This window comes from Rattus rattus, chromosome 5 (assembly GCF_011064425.1).
Source record: "Rattus rattus isolate New Zealand chromosome 5, Rrattus_CSIRO_v1, whole genome shotgun sequence".
Taxonomy (NCBI): domain Eukaryota; kingdom Metazoa; phylum Chordata; class Mammalia; order Rodentia; family Muridae; genus Rattus; species Rattus rattus.
Genome location: NC_046158.1, coordinates 43,955,051 through 43,976,709, shown reverse-complemented (window position 1 = coordinate 43,976,709; position 21,659 = coordinate 43,955,051). Strand labels below are relative to the sequence as shown.

General features: G+C 38.6%; 1 protein-coding gene across 1 annotated transcript in view; it reads left to right on the top strand.

Annotated features, from left to right (window-relative positions):
- The window catches only part of Scn9a (sodium voltage-gated channel alpha subunit 9), an 80,721-nt gene that overhangs the window by 13,208 nt on the left and 45,854 nt on the right, over positions 1-21,659 (top strand). The window contains 9 exon segments of the mRNA XM_032903419.1: positions 4,662-4,725; positions 5,856-5,997; positions 7,705-7,911; positions 10,936-11,220; positions 13,417-13,788; positions 16,437-16,566; positions 17,487-17,725; positions 19,443-19,616; positions 20,303-20,659. Of these exon segments, the coding sequence (XP_032759310.1) occupies positions 4,662-4,725; positions 5,856-5,997; positions 7,705-7,911; positions 10,936-11,220; positions 13,417-13,788; positions 16,437-16,566; positions 17,487-17,725; positions 19,443-19,616; positions 20,303-20,659 (1,970 nt within the window).

The window sequence follows — 21,659 nt, the reverse complement described above, 5'->3', positions numbered from 1 at the left end:
AATGTAATTATGTTCAAACTCGGTAGCTCTTCTTTCCTTTGTCGACATAGAATAAGGGAATGAGGAACTGAGGAGGATACCGCAGAAGGAAGGGTGAATTCACAGCATCATACCATCAACTTACAGATTGGATGACCAAGTTTATTTTACATGTCAATTGGATAAAGAAGTTCATTTATTTTAAATGTAATTGTCCATTAGCTGTGAGAATTTCTCCATCCAAAATTCAATCATTTGGCAGCAAATTTGGAAAACGAGTGCCATCGTAAGTATAGATTTGAAATCTGCTGTGTTACTTTGGTTAAAAAGAAAGACGGATGGGAGTTGGACTATTACTGAAGGAAGATGAAGATGAGTGTCCATAGATTTAAGATGAACAAAGGAAGGAGTGGACATAAGTGTAGTTGCTAGATCGTGAGAACTGATGCAACAAGTGGGTTGGCATTCCTGAGATGACCAATAAAGAAACTAACACAGCAGTCCTGAACACAATAGTGTTCACATAATGCTTTCTTGATCCTACAGCAAAGCTGCATCAGGAGAATTCTCGAGATTTATCAAATATGCAAAGTCACTGAATAGAAACAGAATCCATAGATTCCCCCTTACACTCATCCACTATGTAGTTGATATTAATCAGGCATCCTAACTGCTACAAATGAACAAAAACTCCATATAGTTCTGAGCTAAGTTCCCAGTAACTCCTGAGCATTCTAAGCACGTTTGTGCTGAGCTAAAGTAGGATGTTCTTAGGTCTAAGAATTTAGGCATTCCAAGGAGTCTTTTGGATAACCCATAGCCCTTGGCTTTGCCGCTACCAGGGTTTTTCCTCTCCCCACATACAGCTCTTTCCTTGTGCATCTGTACCTCATGGATCACAGAGCATCCCATGTGACACTTTCCCAGCATGATCCCCTGCTTAATTTTCTCAACGTGGATCACTCCACCTGCCTAGGGAAATGTACACTTATGTCACCAAAGGCCCAAGCCATGTGCAGTGGTTACAGCTGTCTTTCTGAGCAAGAACAATTTGACCCAACTGCAGATTACGTTTTTCTATCCTGCACCACTGGTCCTGAAATTAACAGAATGTTCATTTTAGATTGATTAATTTATATTAATTTGACATTTGCTATATCCATTTTGTAATTTTCTACTGTTTCCCTGTGTGTACTTTACTGGAAAATTTTATGACTTATTTCCCCACCATCCATAAATTTGAGTCATATTGCATCTATTTTATTACAAAAGCAATTGGCTTATAAAATCAAAATATAGGCGTCTCTGTTTTTGTTGTTGTTACTCTTGTTGTTTCTCTATGTTCACGGAGTTCTACAATCATAAACACTATCTAATTTTTTAAAATGTCAGCATTTCCAAAATGAACCCATTGCTCATCAAAATTCATTCCTCATTCTAATTCCATTTTCTAATTCCATGAACTTACCCACCCCATCCATATCTTTAACAGGAAGGGAAAAAGTCAATATACAAAAGAATGGACAGCCAACCACAAAAACTTATTTTCTTCAAACAAGCCTCACGGGCCACAGTTCTGCCACCTTCCTACAGTTAGTTCAGTGGTCAGAACCTCATTATAGAATTCTTTTAAGAAACACTTTATAACACACAAAGAAATGTCCTTTAATCTCATGAGCGTCCTTGCTCACACTGCACTGTCATGAACATGAAGGGTTTATGTGCACATGTGGTGTCTTTTCTCTTCTAGACAAATATCTCATGTATCCCAGACTGGCACTAAATTCACTATAAATGTGACTTTTCAAACTTCCGATCCTTCTGCCTCTAACCTCCCCATTATTGACTATAGACATGCCCCATCATACCCAGTTTATGCAGCATTATGTATCACACTTCCGGCTTCACATGTGCTGGGTAAGCATTCTACATTGGATATATATTTTAAATTCTCAATATGTAACCAGTGTTTAAATGATTGAGTCATGGTTATGTGAGTTAAGGAGTCACTTTCAGAATCATTTATTTTATACAATGATCGCTGTCTCCTTCCAGCCCATTTCTCCTTTTCTCAGATGTTAAAATTATATTCTCTTGGGGCCAATTAGCCTACAGATTCAATGGCTATTTGTTTCGGAAAGACCGCGAGGCGCTCTGCAGAGTGAGAACTGCTTGCTGCAGCTTTCGTCATGCCCGCTGAAGTAAATGAAAGCCTGCTGGTGTGCGAGTTCAGGGGGTCCTGGGGCCCCTTCCTACAATTTGGATCACCAGGGACTGCTGAAGCCTCAGGGCTTGTGGCTAGTTTTAAGTAGGGAAGTATCACGTAGGTTTCTGTGTGAAAAATGGTATCACAAGAGCCAGCTATAACAGTCCATGTCTCTAATCTCCATATTGAGAAGGCTACGGTAGGAGGATGAGTGTTTGAGACTAGACTGGGTTACATAAAGTATATAACCCTGGGGTGCATGACAAAAACCTTATATCCAAACTCCTAAGTAAATAAATAGACAAATATAAAAAGGGAAGCAAAGCACAAGCCACCAGTATCTTCATGTTGTCGGATCGATCCTCACTGAAGCACGAGTTTTCCTTAAAAGCTATGTGTTACATCTCATTAGGGTTTCCAGTTCAAACTAAGACAGATGCTTTCCCATTTTGCTTGCATCCTATGAGTTAAACAAGAACTGATGTGTTAAGCTAGATGTTTAATCTCCTTTGAAGTTAAATGATACCTTAATAACAGTTGTGCTTGCCTTTGAATGACTAGTAGAGGATATGTGAAACTTTGTTAATGTTCTATCTGCAAAAACACAGATGAATTGTTCAAGAACTTGACAGGTGTTGCTAACCACAGTTCCAAGATTCAACAGCTAAAGGAGTTGGGTGATTTGTTTACATGGCAAGGAGGACCGGTAACACACAAATATAAGACTATGCAACTTCAAGTCTTAATTCCATCATTACTACAAAAGTCTCATAATAATCTCATTTATATTGAATTGTGCCATATGGGAATTTGTGGCCTTATTTAAAAAGAATGGATATATTCATGAATGTAAATGTCACAGTGAACCCTAATTTTTTATAAGATTAATTCACACTAATAAAAATGCTAGTATTTGAGAGTGATTACATAAGCTTCTTTAGATACTTATGTAATTTGGAATATTAAGCCATCTTCCAACCATAACAGGAGGTCTTAATACTGGATGAGGAAGAGAACAGGAAGTACTTTACCATAAAAAAGGACACAAAGAGAATCAGAGAAAGTATAAAGAAAAAATATGAGTTGTTGTCATTTTAAAGTTCTCAACATTTCAAACTTCCCAAGTACTATAGATATTGATTGACGGGTGAACAACAAGATACTTTTGTAAAATAAATTGCTTTCATTTTAGCTGTTGCCTAATTGATTTTTATTTTATTTTTCTTCAGATGTAATACTTTGGAACAGTTTTGAGTTCCTTCCTTCTCTGTCTTCTCGTTCTTTTCTCCTTTCTTTCTTTTCCTTCTCAGCTCTATCTTCTTTCTAGCAAACTTCCTAAAAACCTGCAGCTTTGGATATATATTTTGTATAACTATCAAAAACTAAATGTGTCTCTTCATAACCCCATCTTAGTAGTCAATACTGTCTCACCACACCTCTGTCTTAACACACACTTCACGTATCCCAATCAACGATTGTTATCCACTGTATTCCACGTCCTTCTTCATATCTAAGTCTTCGTAGACCTGTTACTATAACCACATTTACGCATTTCAGAACAGCAATGAATGGCTTTCCTATCAATGCCGCACTCCCTTAGAAAAGCCTTTCCTGGACACAGCTCTTCTTAATGTTCCAATATATTTTCACTGGCAGTTATAACTTTCTATTTCTTTCAAATGGAGGTGAGGAAATCAGTTTAAATGAGAGAAAAAAATCAGTTGTGCTCAAGGTTTCAGAAGTTTTGGTCCACGGGTACCTACCTCTGTTGTTTCTGAGTTTGTGGTAAGGCAGAGAAGCATTATGACAATGAGCAGAGCCAAACTGCTTATCTCACGGTGGCCAAGAGGCAGAAGGAGAAGTCTGGGTGGGTGGGGGTGGGCTATGGATGAAGGGACAAAGGACAAAATGAGCCTTTCAAGGGAATATCACCGGTGACTTATGTTCTTACTCCAAGTATGCCTGAGCCTAATAGTTCTCTGTTGTCTCTCAATGTCTCATTAAGATTGGCCTCATAACGCATTAGTCTGCTCATGAGCTTAGAACCATTTTGATTCGATCAATAATATTCCCAAAGGCTCTAACTAATGGTGGTGACTCTGTGCAATGATGGAAAAGCCTTCAACACTAGAACTGTCTGTTGTGTAATCGATGAAGACTGAAACTGTCTGAAGTCACTACACCTATTTATTTACTTACGAATTGTTCTCCTATTTACACCAACATCCATATATACCAAAGGAACCTCCCCAAAGCTAGTGAATTTATCATTTTTATCTTCATAACCATTCACTGGCCCATAAAAACTTAGATATTTTATGAATAAAGCAGGAGAATGCAAAAATGAACAAATGTTCATTAGCAGGCATCAGGCCTAAGTGTTTGTATATATGTCTATATTCAATAACTCACTTGCTATATGACTCTTACAGATTACATCTTGTAATGCTAAGTTGTTCAAATTCTTCTTAAACAGAATATTTTTATTACTTGGAGGGATCCAAAGATGCTCTACTCTGCGGCTTCAGCACAGATTCAGGGTAGGTAATATTTGCTTTCAGTTTAAGTTTAAGTTTGTTACAAAAGAAAAAAATTATGCTGAAGAGCAAATCTATATGAATTTTCACAACTTTCATAGCATTGACTTTGTTCATTTTATCTAACAATGAGAACACAGACTTTAAAATGTTAATAGTTGATGCATATTCTGGAAAGCAAGACTGACCGTGAGCTAAGGCTTCAATCAAAACAAAATACCAGTCACGGGAATCATGAGATATTAAAAAAAAAAAAAAATTTCTTCCTGAAAGCTCGTTCAAAGTTAGTTAGCTAGTTTAAGGGTTTTCTTCTTGGAAAGGAGAGTAACAAAATATCGATCTCTTTCCATCTCCAAGTTCTCCATTGCTTAAGACAGTATGGTAACCAAGCGTACTGCTCTGAGCACTGGGCACAGGATCCAGTAGATAGGGCAAAGGTATTTTGAGACCCTCTTGTTTATGCAAATGCCATGTTGCTATTCCTCCAAACCCCACCTTCAGCTTCCAGGGGAGCTTTGCTCCTGCTCTCCCTCCCATCAAGACATCTCTTCATCAGGCTCTGAGAACTCTACCAACTTCCGAATCAACAGTGTTGCTCCTCCCCCAAGCCCATGGGACACGATGTTCGTCTAAAGAAACTAAAAGCCCATCTGGGCAGTTTTAGGAAGTAAAAAGGTTTAAAGCCACAAATCTTTATGAACATTCACAAATGTTCTATCATTGTTGTTCTTGGGTCTAATTCATTCCAAGAATAACTTTCAGAGAAGCCATTTTGCCAGAGGCCCTCATAACAAACCCTATTGATTTGAGATGAACATAATGTGACTTATGCCATCCACCGTTTACTAAATGTTGCTATGGACAGATCTTTCAGCTCAAAATCAATCTTAAGTCTTTGAGGTAAATTATTTTGTGGGAGGAAAGCATGCCTTTAAGAATTTAAGTAACTTGACAAAATAGTCAATTAGTAAATAGTAGAATGGGATTTTATACCCTCTCTTTCTGATCCCAGATTACGAGCTCTTAGCTCTTACAGAGTACTGAGCCTCAGAAATGATCCTCATGCTTAAACCTCTGCTCCTTAGCTACATGCCCAAGATATTCTGACCTAGAAGTTTCTTGTTCATCTGTAGGCAGTGTCCAGAAGGCTACAGCTGTGTGAAGGCTGGCAGAAACCCGGACTACGGCTACACAAGCTTTGACACATTCAGCTGGGCCTTCTTGGCCTTGTTTCGGCTAATGACGCAGGACTACTGGGAGAACCTTTACCAACAGGTGAGCGGCAAGAGAAACACGCATCTCTGAAGAGCATCAGTGTCTGGTGTATGTCGTCTCCTGCCTTATGAGCTACCGAAATTGCTGATGCTTTCATCTTCTTTCTGCAGACAGTCTGGGACTTCTGCTGTGCATTATTAAAATTATAGACAATTTACTTGGCTGATAGGAGAACAGATAGTTCTTAAGTCATCAATAATTTTCTGCTGTGTTCTGAGCAGCATTAATTTTTAGGTCTTCCATCTTCTTCAGTGTATCCATTGGGTCCAACGTAAGAGCACAGGACATTGCAGTTCTCTTGAGCTACCTTTGCAGACTCAGCACATTTGTCACACGCCCAGGCTGTCTGGACCTGTGAGACTCTCCTGTAATGGGCCCACAATACTTTAGTGTTGAACACTTATTTATAACACACTCTCAGTTCTTCTCCAAACTTCCTTTCCCATGTCAACTACTTCCTCCTCTGGACTTCATGGTCCTTTAAATATTTCTGAGGTTACGATATCAACCGCCATACTGTAACTGTCCTTTCACACGGAGATCTGCTCTAACAAGGTGCTTGCCGTTATGGGCTCTGTGTATTTATTTCTCAACACCAAATCCCCAAAGGAAAGTGGTTGAAAGGGCTATTCTATTATTCCATGTAACAGTGAATCTCTTTTCTCAGAATTGCTACAGGCTTCTTTTATATTTACTTCTGTGAATATTATAAATGGTTATAAAATTATATAAAAAGACCCTTTGAAGGAAGATAAATGTAACTGAAATAATTCGGGGGTAGAAATGGAATCGCAGAATGCTGTACTGCTGGCCTCACGTGCTTCATCTTGCTTCATCCTCTAACAAACATGTCTAGTGCTGTAGACGTGGATTATCATAGCAGTCCCCAGCTTAATAACATAGAAAAGAAGGTCATTTTAACCCCCAATTAAAGATATGTAAATAAAGCCACTGACATAATTTTAGGCATATTTAAGTTGATATATGGAAGCTAGACTTTCTTACACATTGGTATAACCTTTGCAGAAAGTTAATGAAAAATCAAAATGAATGTTTTCATTGATCTAATAATTCCTCTCTTAGCAATTTATTAAAGAGAGAAAAACAATCCTTATGATGGAGTGGTAGAACAGAGGACTGAGTAGATAAACATTAGGTGTATCAACAGTAGATAAGTTTTATTAATATCTCTGCACTATTTTGAATTAATCTAAAAATGCATTGCATGATAGAAGATATGCTGCATTTAAAATTATTAATGGTTATGCCAGATTAAAAACATAAATATCTATCAGGTCAATAGATAAATTCCTTCCATAGGGTATCTCTGTCTATGTCAAAGTGTGATACTATAATTTATGCATTAAAAGGGGAAGAATAAAATCTAACAATAAAAGGGGCCTGTTCTAAAAAGTTAAAAGATAGCATGGGAGGTCAAGTTAGTGTTAATTTCAATAATGTGGAAAATAAAGAGTTGTTATTTTATTATGTTTCATTCTAAGGAAGAATCAAACCTTAGTATAGCTGTGCCTTTTCTATGAAAAAGTTTAATACTGGTTTTTCTTCAAAGATATTATCTTCATTTATCTTTCTATAACAAAATTATACAAAAATGTCTGTTTTACATGTTTATTATATACCAGACAAAATAAAAAAAGTGAAATGTTTGTATATTAAAATAACCATTTCTCTTTTTTGTCCCCCTAGACTCTGCGTGCTGCTGGCAAAACCTACATGATTTTCTTTGTCGTGGTTATTTTTCTGGGCTCCTTTTACCTGATAAACTTGATCCTGGCTGTGGTAGCCATGGCGTACGAGGAACAGAACCAGGCCAACATCGAAGAAGCTAAACAGAAAGAGTTAGAATTTCAGCAGATGTTAGACCGACTCAAGAAAGAGCAGGAAGAAGCTGAGGTAGTCTTTGTTATTACAAATATGAAGTCAAAAGGGGTGGGAAAAATATCTTTCCATGTAGGATTCTCCTTTTCCTATGGTCTACACTTGTTCTCTGCTGAAAGCCAAGAAGCACTTTCTGTTTTCTGTACAAATAGCATCTTTTGGTTTCTAATATGTTTGAAGGAATGAGCTCTACACTGAGTCTCACACAACAGTCTTCGAGTTTCCTAACACATGTTCTGAGATGTCGATTTTGTCTGTTACCCAGAATGCTTCAGTGTGCCTATTTTTAAGAATACAAAAACTGTGGGTTCATATTCATCTGTAGTAGCTTTCTTTGGCAATTCATACACAATCTGTTCTGATTGTTGCCACCCTAACCTTCTCTTGCTTCCCCCTCCACCCCTATTACCTGATAACCCCTCCCCTTTCTAGTCCCTTTCCCACAGCCCAGTCCTGTTGTTTTCTTGCCTTTTCTTCCTAATCCACTGCATTTAACCAGGGACATCAGAGTCCATGGAGTAGCTACTGCTCACTTTAGCCTGATGAACTCACAAGTGCGTACAAGGCTGAAGAGAATGTTTGTCCCTCCCACCCACAATCCATCAGTAGCTCATAATTCACCAGGGAGGATGTGGCTCCATGGGTCCTTCCTATGTATGAATGAATGCTGACAGGCCCAGTCTTGCACGAGCCCACTGATGGTTTCTGCTGCCATGGTGTCATGATTGTATTGATTGTGTCATTGGTACAGCACCGAACTTCATAGCCCTCATCCCTGTCTTCTGGGCGCTTACACTCTTCCTAGAGCCTTGGAGGATAGAAATGTCCTCCTGAGCTGAGCATGCACCTGCCATTCTCAATGTCTGGAGCAGCCAAGTGTTTCTTCATTCACCAACTTTCAGTCAGGAGCAGGTTCTTAGTGAAGACTGAGAGTAACATCTGTTGAGAGGAACAAACATACCTATTTAGAAGGCAGCTTGTCACCATGCCAATTTAGTTATTTAGTGTAAGTTCCCAGGTAGGGCTTCAGGCCTCCTTAGTTTGTAAGGTAGTTGAAATATCAGTCATGGATTCTGTCTTGTGCAGAGACCATCGTAATCACAAGAAATTTTAACTGCAGTGGGGAAGTTAGTCTGCAAAGTAGAGAGGAGTGATCATTAACTTTTGTTAATGCTACAAAATAGCCACCTCGTGATTGACACTTACTTACAAGTAAGATGCCTGTGCTGGATAAACCTCTGCAAAGAGAATGCCTATTCTTCCACAGAAAAGGCTTGAAAGACCTCAGACACAGATAACTTCAACAGCAAAACCTTTAAACTCGTCAGGGCATTTGAATAGTTAATGACTCGCAAGTTAGCCCAGGGCAATAATCGGTGACATGGAAAAACACACATGTATAAATAAGTGTAGTTTAGCATTAAAATAAGGTTAAAATTCAGAAACACAATTCATTCTCCAGAAGTCCAAGAACTTGGGATAGAATTATGATATTTTTGTGTCTTGATACTTTGTTCATCTATAACATGTGTTTTGCAAAAATCTGACCGTGAGGAAAAGGCTTATAAAATAATAATTTGTTGAATGATCGGATGCACTCACAATTTAAAAATTACACAGATACATAAGTGATCTGGAGAAATATTTACCAGGGCACCTTTCTGATGGTCTGGTTGCAAGCACTTTACTTTTTTTTACATCTTATTTGTTATTTTTTTTTAAGTTTTCTTAAATAATTTTCCTTTTGTCGTAAAAGTTCATGCACATATACAATAAAATGTGATTATTCCTAACTTCCTCTTCCCAATCCCATGTCCTTCTTTTGATAACCCACTAAGTCTAATTAGTACTGCCTGCCCAGAGGTGCATGACTGTGGGCCATCCCACAGGAGAACTACTGAGGCCACACACACAAAGAACAATGAATCTCCCTGCCCCAGCTGTCCTTAACTGCCACTAGTCCCTCCATAAAGGTGGCGCCCAGGCAGAATCTTTGCCATCTCTGCCTGAAATTTGTTTGGTTTACTCTTGCACAGGTCTTGTGCTGGTAACCTCGGTTGCTGTGAATTCTTGAGAATGATGGCCACATCCTGCCCAGAAGTCACCTTTTCATAGTTCTAACACCCATTCTTTGCCTCTTACATTATTTTTACCTCCTTTTCTGTGATGTTCCCTGAGCCTGGCTGTGTGGGAAGGGGATTGAGAGATGCCCTTTTAGGGCTGAGCATTTGTTTCTTATTCTCGTTACTTAGACCAATTATGCATATTGCATTAACTGTTTTACCATTGTAAAAACATAAGCTTCTATGACTAAGGCTGAGGATAGCCTAAGTCTAAGGGTAGAAACATAAATATTTAGAAGGCATTAACCCCATGTGATTCAGCAAAATAACCAGGGATGTCCCAGGGACATCAGAAACCCTATGGTAGAACCTAGTGCTGTCATTTTATTCTTAATGGACATTTTAAAGAGGTGATATGGTGTCCTCAATGACAAGTCCACCTCAGTTCTGAGATTTCACCAAAATCTTAAGATAATCATTGACCTTTACTATTTTTCTTGACATAGTATTTCCTCAGTAACTTATTTTTATTTTCTGATATGCTACTCTCATTATGCTACTGGGTGCCTGATTCTACTTGCTACACTGAGTTGCTTATCTAATATGCAAAGTTTTATACAAACGCTTTATATTTTGTATTATATATTTATATTATACAAAAGTTTATGAAAGCATATTATACAAACACATTAACACACAATCTATGGGAGTTTTATATCGAAAAGTACCTATGTACTTAGCACATATACTTCGATTTGTTAAGGTCTAAGTTCATAACACATAAGCGTTGAGTTGCAAAGATACTGATACTCTATTATACTGTGTGGGAGGAAGATAACATGCTTTGTATGCCATTGGTCCTAATGCAACAAAGCATATGTTACTTCCTGTGCGTGTAACTGCGTGCACAGGGTGGGTTCCCTGCAGTGTACAATTTGAAAATTACTTAAATGTTGGGATTGTCCTGGTCCAACAGGCGATCGCTGCAGCCGCTGCTGAGTACACGAGTATAGGGCGGAGCAGGATTATGGGACTCTCCGAGAGCTCTTCAGAAACCTCCAGGCTGAGCTCAAAGAGTGCCAAGGAGAGAAGAAACCGAAGAAAGAAAAAGAAACAGAAGATGTCCAGTGGCGAGGAAAAGGGTGACAATGAGAAGCTGTCCAAGTCAGGATCAGAGGAAAGCATCCGAAAGAAAAGCTTCCATCTCGGTGTGGAAGGGCACCACCGGACCCGGGAAAAGAGGCTGTCCACCCCCAACCAGGTACTGAGAGCCCTCCACGAGGGGCTCCACAGCCAAAAGGTAGCAGAACAGGGTTTGACTCCGGGGTCAAGGCTCAGGAGAGAAACGCCGCTGCACCACCATGTTTTAGCAAAAACACTACCATTTGCTGGGCGTTCATGAAAAGAAGAGAGAAATATATGTTTTCTTTTCTTTCCTTTTTTTTTAAAAAAAACTTCATAAAAAGCTTGTTATTTCAGAACTACCATACCTTCTTTAGGAAACATTTTTTTTAATAAAATAAAATGTTCTTGAAAACTACTGTAGGGATGAAGAGATTGTTCACTCCACAGTTGTATTCAGTTAGTCATTTTAATATCTCATTCATAATAAGATCAGGATGAGGAAGGGAGAGGAGAGAAGAGAGGATGGAGGAAGGAAGGAAGGAAGGAAGGAAGGAAGGAAGGAAGGAAGGAAGGAAGGAAGGAAAAATAAAAGAAAGGGAGGGAGGGCGTCTAATCTTAGACTGGTGCATCTACCTTCTTCAGTTCCTTAGACCAGCATTTACCAGTGCACCAGACACCAAATTTGGAGTTTTGCCTGTGCCTTTGAGATCCTCCACCCCAAGCTTAGAAGCTGCTGATTGGTTAGTAAGTGAATTTCCCCCTTCTGGATTGTCCCTCTCCTTGTCTTTTTTTTTCCCATTGAATCTGCATCCCAGTTGAGATGAGCCACGGCTCAGAGCAGCTAGCCGTGCACACATCATACCCCCACCTCGACTCTTAGCAGGGAAGTGTATGTAGGAGTTACTCTGCTGACCCAGCACGGAAGTCCAAGGGTCACACCTTATGCAGGTCACCAGTTGGCTGTGGCTCACTTTCTCCCTTCATCTACCATCCTGGACTCCCGATTCCCTAATTGGGATGCTCACTGTGTCTGAAGACTTTTACTATTTCCTTGCCTCTTTTAAACTTTTGTTCTTTTTGCTAAGACTGGCCTCAAACCCTCTGTCATAGCCGAGGATAACCTCGAACTTCTGATCTTCGTCCTTCTGCATCTTTAGTGCTGGGGTTATAGGTATTGGCCACCTTGCCCACTTTAGGCAGTTTGGGGATTTGAACATTAGACCATATGCATACCAGGCAAGCGCACTACTAACTTAGCCAAGTTCCCAACCTAGCAGTCCCTTCTCACTGGTAATTCTCTTCATTAATTTCTCCTGAAACAGCAGCATTTTTCTTCCCCTACTTTGCTCAAGCATCCTACCCCGGTAACCCTTCAAACATTCCTTTGTGCTCTGTGTTCTCCCAACCTGACTCTCCATGCACTGTCTGGGATGAACACTCATAGTCTTTGCCATAGTTTGAAGGTGCCAGCCTCTGCTACTTAGGACTGCTGATGACCAGATAAGAACACAAGTTAAAGACAAGAGTCCACTCCTTATCTGTGAACACTACAGTCCAGAAAGGAAACAGATCTTGAATCCTTATGATACTAGCACAAAGAAAGACAAGACGGAGTCCAGGCTTGTTCCACTGCAAAGCTCATGTCCTACATGCATTTGCCTTGGTTCCCACTGCCTGCCAGCCACTTGTCCTTTATATAGAAAGCACTTACGTGTAGTGGATTTAATATTTCTGGATTGTAATCTGCTCTGGATTTTCGTTAATGGAAAGTTTATTCTGGATAGGAGTCCTATGAAGGTGACAGTTTTCCCCTTTTCCCTTGGGGTCAACTCCCCCACCCCATCCCTGTATATACATGCAGGGTTGTAATAGTCCCTGTCTCTCCATTTCACTGGCTATTTGAGCCTCTAAGGCACATCCAACCGCCCACAATTCTGTACACCGGTGAGTTCCCCAGACCTTACCACGGAAGGTCTTACCAGACTTAGGCCTTACCACAAGGTCCTCCGCCCAACAAGAAATACAATTTTAAAGCTTTAATTTCTAGTGGAACTTAGGAACTGATAAATGGAAAAGGTAAATACTGAATTTTGATATTAGGATAGGACGGATCCTTTTCCTTGTTCTGGGGATGGGTTCTTCTAATTATTGCAGCCTTTATCTGTTAGAATTGGGTTTCTTTTTATTACTTTTCTTTTAGATATGTTTCTTCTAAGCAAACACAGAATCACTGGGCTCAGGCTAAGGATTTAGTGGTAATTTCACGAAGTCTGTTCTTACTTGCAGGAGCTCCAGCAAACCCTTTCTGTCTTTTTTGTTTTTTCCCCCACAGTCGCCACTCAGCATTCGCGGGTCCCTGTTTTCTGCCAGGCGCAGCAGCAGGACGAGTCTCTTCAGTTTTAAGGGGCGAGGAAGAGATCTGGGATCTGAGACAGAATTCGCTGATGATGAGCATAGCATTTTTGGAGACAACGAGAGCAGAAGGGGTTCACTATTCGTACCCCATAGACCCCGGGAGCGGCGCAGCAGTAACATCAGTCAGGCCAGTAGGTCCCCGCCAGTGCTACCGGTGAACGGGAAGATGCACAGTGCAGTGGACTGCAATGGCGTCGTGTCGCTTGTTGATGGACCCTCAGCCCTCATGCTCCCCAATGGACAGCTTCTTCCAGAGGTGATAATAGATAAGGCAACTTCCGACGACAGCGTAAGGACGTTTTCCATAGCTCAGGCATGGCTGAGCTCTTATTGCGCATCAGTCATTGTCTCTGCTGGGGGGCCTGCTCTCTGGCCTGTGAATGGCTCTGCATTTGGTGATGCCTTCTCTCTGAAAACACAGCTTTAATTCATAGATAAATCCTCAAGTTAGGTGTTATAGTCACCTAATTCAAATCTAGTTTATGGGGCTAGAGAGATGGTTTGGTGAATAAAGGGCCCCATGGCACAGCACTCAATTCAGGTAGCTCACAGAAACAGACACTGCAACTCTGGCCCCAAGAGATCTGGCTCCCTCTTCTGGCTTCAGTGGGTACCGCACATACATGTGCATAATAACACACACACACACACACACACACACACACACACACACTTAAAATTTTGAAAATAAAACTTAAATAAACAAAGATACTTTATGTCTCATGCTGGAAAATATTATTTATGTTATGATTACAGGTTTTCTCTAAAAGCATCACTTTAGAAAACATTTATAAAAGATGTCTCTATGACTTATTGAATAGGCTGACCTTATTAAGAAGATGGGCTCCAATCCCGTTAAAAAAAAAAAAAAAAAAAAAAAAAAAAACCTGGATCCGTTGTCATCTACCTCTATTTATTTCGGGTTATTTATTTAATATGTGCTTATTGCATGGTTGTTGATGACAACAGGAAAAACAGTAAACACATTCTGACGTTTTGCACCACCTGAATGAGATGATTCATTGCTACCACTGCAAACAGGAGAAATAAACCAGAAAGGTCACAGGTCCCCATTGTTCATCAGCAGCTCTGACATTTCCACAAAAGCCCTCTGCCCTAAGGGTGTGCTCTGAGCCTCCATCCCCACTGTGTCACCAAAGGGCATTAGGCTTCTAAACATGTATATAATTTAGAATCTCTGTACTTACTCCTCGAAACAAATGAAATATATCTCTTTCATTTAGAATATATTTTGTCTGAAGTCTCTCCGTACAAAATATCCAAAATATATCCACTGAAATATAAGTTTAAAAATATAACGACTCTAACATAACAAATTCCAGTGCCGTTGAGGCACTGAAAGCTTAGACAATGTCACCTTAGGCCTGGAAACCAGTCTGGAGTTTTCAGGATACATGTCTTACCCACTTATTACGCTATTCTGCATTACCAAATATCAGCAAGTGCTGCCATTGACCCAGCAAGTTTCCATCATGAGTTACGTGTCTACGTGTTTGTAGTAGCAAAACCATGTAGTACTTCAAGTGAGAATAAAGTTCCATCCACGTCATGGCCACACACACACATTTCAGTTTGAAAAAAAAAAAAAAACAAAACTGCATGTGCTCTGGGATAACTTGCACCCTCTCTGCTTGTTCTGCTTGCGACTTGTGTTGTTCTGTTAAGCTGCTTTCCTTCGGAAATAGCATGTTACCTTTCTATGAAATGACACTCAGGCTTTGCCTTTCAGTGGTGTTTCTAACCTGTAAAATGTTACTATGCAACTTATGTCATGTTTGAAGCTGAGTTCACTCCTTCGAATTAATATTTTATTTACGAGTTTGCTTTTTAACAGGGGGGAGGGATGACTCTAAACCAGAAAAGTAAAAGGCTGAAATTATAAAAGCCCAACAATTACAAATGTGATTATTACAGGCATAGGGCACAGTTTACAGGTTCATCTCTGCTCCTGCATGACAATAAAATTGGTTCACTGTGCACATGCCCATATGGGAGAAGATTTGTGTAGTCAAATTCTTTTTTATTTATTTTGGAGATAAAAGTACATGAGAGCATAGAGCAGAGAAAACACATCACATGCCCATACACATATATACAAATGTGTTGTATGTATACATGTATACATACATGACTATATACAACTTTGCATCCTTACGATTATTTAGTCACAGTCATATGGTAAAGTATCTACTATCTATCCCATAGCACATACATGCTAGTATATGACAGCTGTAAAGTTGTATACTTGTTTATGTATATCATGTGTTGGGGAGTGTATACTTTTTTACAGTATAGTCTTTTTTACAGATGTTTAAGTTTGCTTGGAAAACAAGCATTTTCACCTAAAGATGAATATGGCTGGCATGCTTCTATCACTATTCCTGCATGTCTGATTTTTAGAGCTGCACCATGGTTACTTCTTTGAGATGGAGACATCCTCCCCCCAGACTGCCATTGGTCGCAAACTCCTTTTTCAAACTGAGTCCCTTAGCACTACGTACACATCATGTCACAAAGCATTCCTTCAGCCATAAGAAGAAAAAAAAATCTTAAAGTGGTGTTCACTGATGTTGGTCATGATAAACAGTCTTGGGAGTCATAATTACAAAAACCAGAGTATTTGACTCTACCCTTTCTTCACACACCTCTACAGCTCTTGCCTGGTTGTATTCCTGTGTGGCTTTTCCTTGGCAAATGTTGGATTAAGTTGTATATGCAGAGAGCTCACAATAGTGCTATAATGAGAAAAAGGACCATTTTGTTTCCTAACCGAAAACAAGAAGCAGGGTCACCATTTAAATCTAACAATGTTTAATGATTGATTACAGCTACCCAAGCGCGACTTTATTCGTACCTATGCTATACTAGAGTTTTGCTCTTAAGATTGGAATTGGTTGCCTTTTTTTCCCCCTTTAGGGCACGACTAATCAGATGGGCAAAAAAAGGCTCTCTAGTTCTTACTTCTTGTCTGAGGACATGCTGAATGACCCGCATCTCAGGCAAAGGGCCATGAGCAGGGCGAGCATACTGACCAACACTGTGGAAGGTATGTGACAGCCATTTTAGCTTGTGGATTGTTATATTAAATCAGTATGAACTGTGGTCACCTTTAAAGAGGCGTGTGAAGTTATTAAGAATAACTTAAAGAATGTTAAAGATGAAAATGAACCACTTTAAAAAGAAATGTTGATCTTAGGGATGAGGAGTTAAAATCTCACCAGCAAGTGGGTTTATATGCCACTTTGTTCCATTAAACGCTTGAAAAACAGGTGCTCATTCAAATAAGAACGTTGTTTTAACTACTAAACGTCACCAAGATTTACATATATGCAAGTGTAGTGTGTGTGGTATATAAGTAAAAATTTTAATAGATGGACATTACTTTCACAAGAAAAGTTTTATCGATAGTAGCAATAACCTTGCGTTGTGAGTGTATGTGCATATGTGTATGTGTGTACTTGTGCCTTGACATCAAAGGTTTTCCTCTATTGGTCCCCATGTAATGTGGGGGATAGGCTCTCTCACTAAGCCTAGGGATCACTGATTCAACCAAACTATCTGACTACCAACCCCAATGGTTCTCCTGTCCCCGCCTCCCAGTGTTAGGATTACACGCATAAGTCATAATGCTTGACGTTCTACCTGTACTCTAGTGGTCAAAAATCAGGTCTTGATGGCACGGGCCATCTGAGCCTTCTCCTCAGCCCCGTGCTAGTGTATATTATCTGAGAGGTACCCATGTGTCTGTATTTGGTCATTAATGTCACTGCCTTTGTCTCCTTCATCTCACCAATAAATACGTGGTACGAGAATTTTACATAATCTGTTGAGCTTTCAAAGAAAACAGTACCTTTACATAAAACTTAAACTACAATGTTTGAATATTAGATTTTATTGCCAATTTCTACTTGGTAGTAGATAAACCATAGAAGTGAATGATTTCATGTTTGCTCATTTTTTTTCCAGAACTTGAAGAATCTAGACAAAAATGTCCACCATGGTGGTATAGATTTGCTCACACATTTTTAATCTGGAATTGCTCTCCATATTGGATAAAATTCAAAAAGCTCATCTATTTTATTGTGATGGATCCTTTTGTAGATCTTGCAATTACCATTTGTATAGTTTTAAACACCTTATTTATGGCTATGGAGCACCACCCAATGACTGAAGATTTCAAAAATGTCCTTGCAGTGGGGAACCTGGTGAGTCCTCTAGAGTGAGCTGTGTCCTCACCACTTTATCCCATTAGGTGTCACCTTGCCATCGCCTTCTGGTTTTTAAGCCTTTAAGTCTACAGCTAATTATGCAGGCATGGAATTTACCATATAAGTTAAGTTACATACTATTTTAAGATACTTTTTCAGTAATGTGGATTCCAAGAAACTAACATTCATGCGTGTTATTATTTCAGGAACTACAATGACTTTTAACTTATTAATGCCAAAATATATGTTAACATTTTAAAGTTCTGAATGTCTTTAAGAATACATTTTATAATTATATAACATTGCCTCAATGAATATATTCACATTTTTTTAGAAACACTATAGGTGTATTATTCTGAAATACTGGTGATGAGTTATCCAGATGTTTATAATCTTAAAGATCCTGGTTTGAGCCCAGATTTAGTCTCCCATTAGTTATGATCTTGAATAAATCTGGAGATTTCTGCATTAGATTTTTTCTTCTTTATTTCTATTCCTCTTTGGCAAAATGCAGAAGTGTGTGCTTTGTATTTACAGATGGAAGCCCAGATCATGCCAATCAGTGCCTTACTTCTGAGTGCACTGTAGCACATGAACTCAGGAACTCAACCCCTTCTCCTATACACCACGATAACCCCAGAGTGGAGATTCCCTGCTGATGTTTTGCATGGTTCTTTTTTAAAATGCTCTCACCCATTCGCTCTGAACCACACTTATTCAGCTAAATTCTTTGAGGCAAAGTGTGCCACAGGGAGTGGCAGACTTTTTATGTTACAACTTCGAACCCTTTGATACCTATGTCATGAATTATGTTTTACAATACACTTTATGAGTGAATTCTTTAGATATCTAACTTTATCTCCCCATGATAGTTAAATACTTTTTTCTGTGCCTTTAAATCTTCAAAAGTTGAGTTAACATGCTCTTTATTACTCTATGAGTAGAAAGAAGAGAAAGGGAGACTGGGTCAAAATTATATATATGATAAATATATAAAATAGATATATGATAGATATATAATAGATGATTAAGTAGATAGATAAATGATATCCATCAATGATGTATCCACTGATACATCAATGATTAGATCAATAATAGATGGATAACTAGTAGATAAGATATATCTAGATAGAAAATTGTATAAATTATATTTAGACAAATAATAGAAAACTGATAAAATAGAAATAGACTGATAGATGATAGATGCACGATTCTAGATAAATGATAGGTGATGGCAGATGGTCAAATAGATAGATGATAACAATGATCGGATAGGTGATGAAAGATATAGAAAGAAAGAAAGAAAGAGAGAGAGAGAGAGAGAGAGAGAGAGAAAGGAAGGAAGGAAGGAAGGAGAGGATGAAAGAGAGAGAAAGAAAAGAAAGGGAAAGGGGAGGGAGAGAGATCTATTAATAAAGAATGATTGCTCAATTGTTAAAGGCTTGTGTCTTTGGAATTCCCGTCAGAGCCGTTTAAACATTGTCTCTGATGCTGAAGACTGACATGATAACTAGAGCCTTTTGGGGTTTTGATGCTTATAGGAAAACTATAAGAAATCTACGCCTTGCTCATAAGAAGAAATGAGACAATAGCCATCTTTGAAGTAAATAGAGCACATTTTTTGGAACATAGCCACTGCCAAGTCGATAGTCAATGTCACCATCAAGTTGGCTCTGTACTTTGCATTAACAGAACAATGTTGTGTTTTGTTTAGATCTTTACGGGGATCTTCGCAGCTGAAATGGTACTGAAGTTAATAGCCATGGACCCCTATGAGTATTTCCAAGTAGGGTGGAATATTTTTGACAGCCTAATTGTGACGCTGAGTTTGATAGAGCTTTTCCTAGCAGATGTGGAAGGATTATCAGTCCTGCGGTCATTCAGATTGGTAAATAGAAGCTAAAGATACCGTTCTATTCTTATAATGAAGGGGTACCAGGTTTGTTTGGGGTTTCTTTTTATACCCTATTGTATTATTATTTAAAGTTGAATTGAAGGCAATAACAAGTTTTATATTTAGTAAATAAAGTCCATTCGTTTACAAATTCACTTAAAGTGTTAAAATCCCATGATTAATTAGCAACTAGGAACTATGTCCAATTCTATTTTAAGGTTTATTTTAATACGATAGAAATATTTTTAATCCAATATATAATGATGTATTTCATGGCAAGATAATTTTTAAAACTTTGAGCATAATATGCCCATAGTTTAATGGGTTTAATAATTAAAGTTTAAATCACCATCATACAAATAACCATGAAGTCTAAAAATATTAAAAGTATTAAAAAAGTAAAATTAAGGTTTAGCTACCAATCTTAAAAGTATACCTAATGCGCAAATAAGTTGTGATCAGAATCCTCAACTAAAACTACACACTGTCTTCACAATAGTTATTGCCATTATTGTAATTATAAAGAACAACGGCACTGTCAAAAGACAAACAAAAACAAAATATTGTCTTTAGCTATACAATAGTAAGGGAATGTGAGGTACTACTTCAAACTTAAGACAAAAATCAAGAGTGGAAATACTGAGAAATGTTTCATGACTAATTGTAAACTTTGTTTCTAGCTCCGAGTCTTCAAGTTGGCAAAGTCCTGGCCCACACTGAACATGCTCATTAAGATCATCGGCAACTCAGTGGGCGCACTGGGCAACCTGACCCTGGTGCTGGCCATCATCGTCTTCATTTTTGCCGTGGTTGGCATGCAGCTGTTTGGAAAGAGCTACAAGGAGTGTGTCTGCAAGATCAACGAGGACTGCAAGCTGCCGCGCTGGCACATGAACGATTTCTTCCACTCCTTCCTGATCGTGTTCCGTGTGCTGTGTGGGGAGTGGATAGAGACCATGTGGGACTGCATGGAGGTCGCGGGCCAGACCATGTGCCTTATTGTTTACATGATGGTCATGGTGATTGGGAACCTTGTGGTATGTAAGAGCTATTCATATACTTAAATTTTCTATTACAATTATTCCTGATGTTATTGTTGCAATTTTAAAATTAACTTTATTTTAGAAACAAAATAATATTTTTAATCTCCTTGGCCAGGAAAACCTGTATTTATATTTTTCAAAATTACCTCTTAGGGTTTGTCAGATGAATTAAATCTGTGGCTTTCAAACCTCTTAAAACATGACCTGTCATCAGATACGAAACTATGGTGGTAAATAATGCATGATTAAATGAATGATTAGGAGCAAGGCAAATGAGAACACTTGTTATCGCTCCTTACATTCATGAAACTAGCAAGTGGGCTAAACTTAGTTTAGTTCTTGCTTCTATGTGACCTTTTGAGTTACAAAGGATTCCCATGGTCCATAGTGACTAAAAAGAATAAATGGAGAATATTTTGTAACATATGTACATCATAGGAAGAAGTTCAAATTTTAGTGTCCATATAAAGTTTTAAAGAAAATTGGATATATTCATTCTTTTACATTTTACATATGTGTGCATTAATGCCCAGTGTTCAAAGAGAGGGACTGCTGAATGCCCCATGTCCTACAACATACCAATTATTTATTATATGGCCCTTTACAGAAAAATTTACCAACCACTAGTTTATAGCATTTCTTTCAAATAGCAATCTCCTTGTATTTCCAATTAGTGTTTTCTTGGCTTCTGATGGCTTGTTTCTTCCATACACTGGTGAGTCAAATTTCCCAAGTTTACAGAAAAAAAGAAAATTAGATAAAATATTCCCTTCAACTTGCTTTACGAGTCCACTATCTTGTCTTGTCCTAGTAGTGGTCCACTGGACATCAAATCGCTTGCAAACCATATGGTAAGTACATTCTCTCCCACTGGCTTCAGAACAAAGTTACTAAATATTTGTCCCTGTAGCTTCCATTAAAGAATGAGGGTAAGATATCAGAACAATAAATCTACATTCACCAGATGACACACTAATTTAAAGCATGGGGCAAG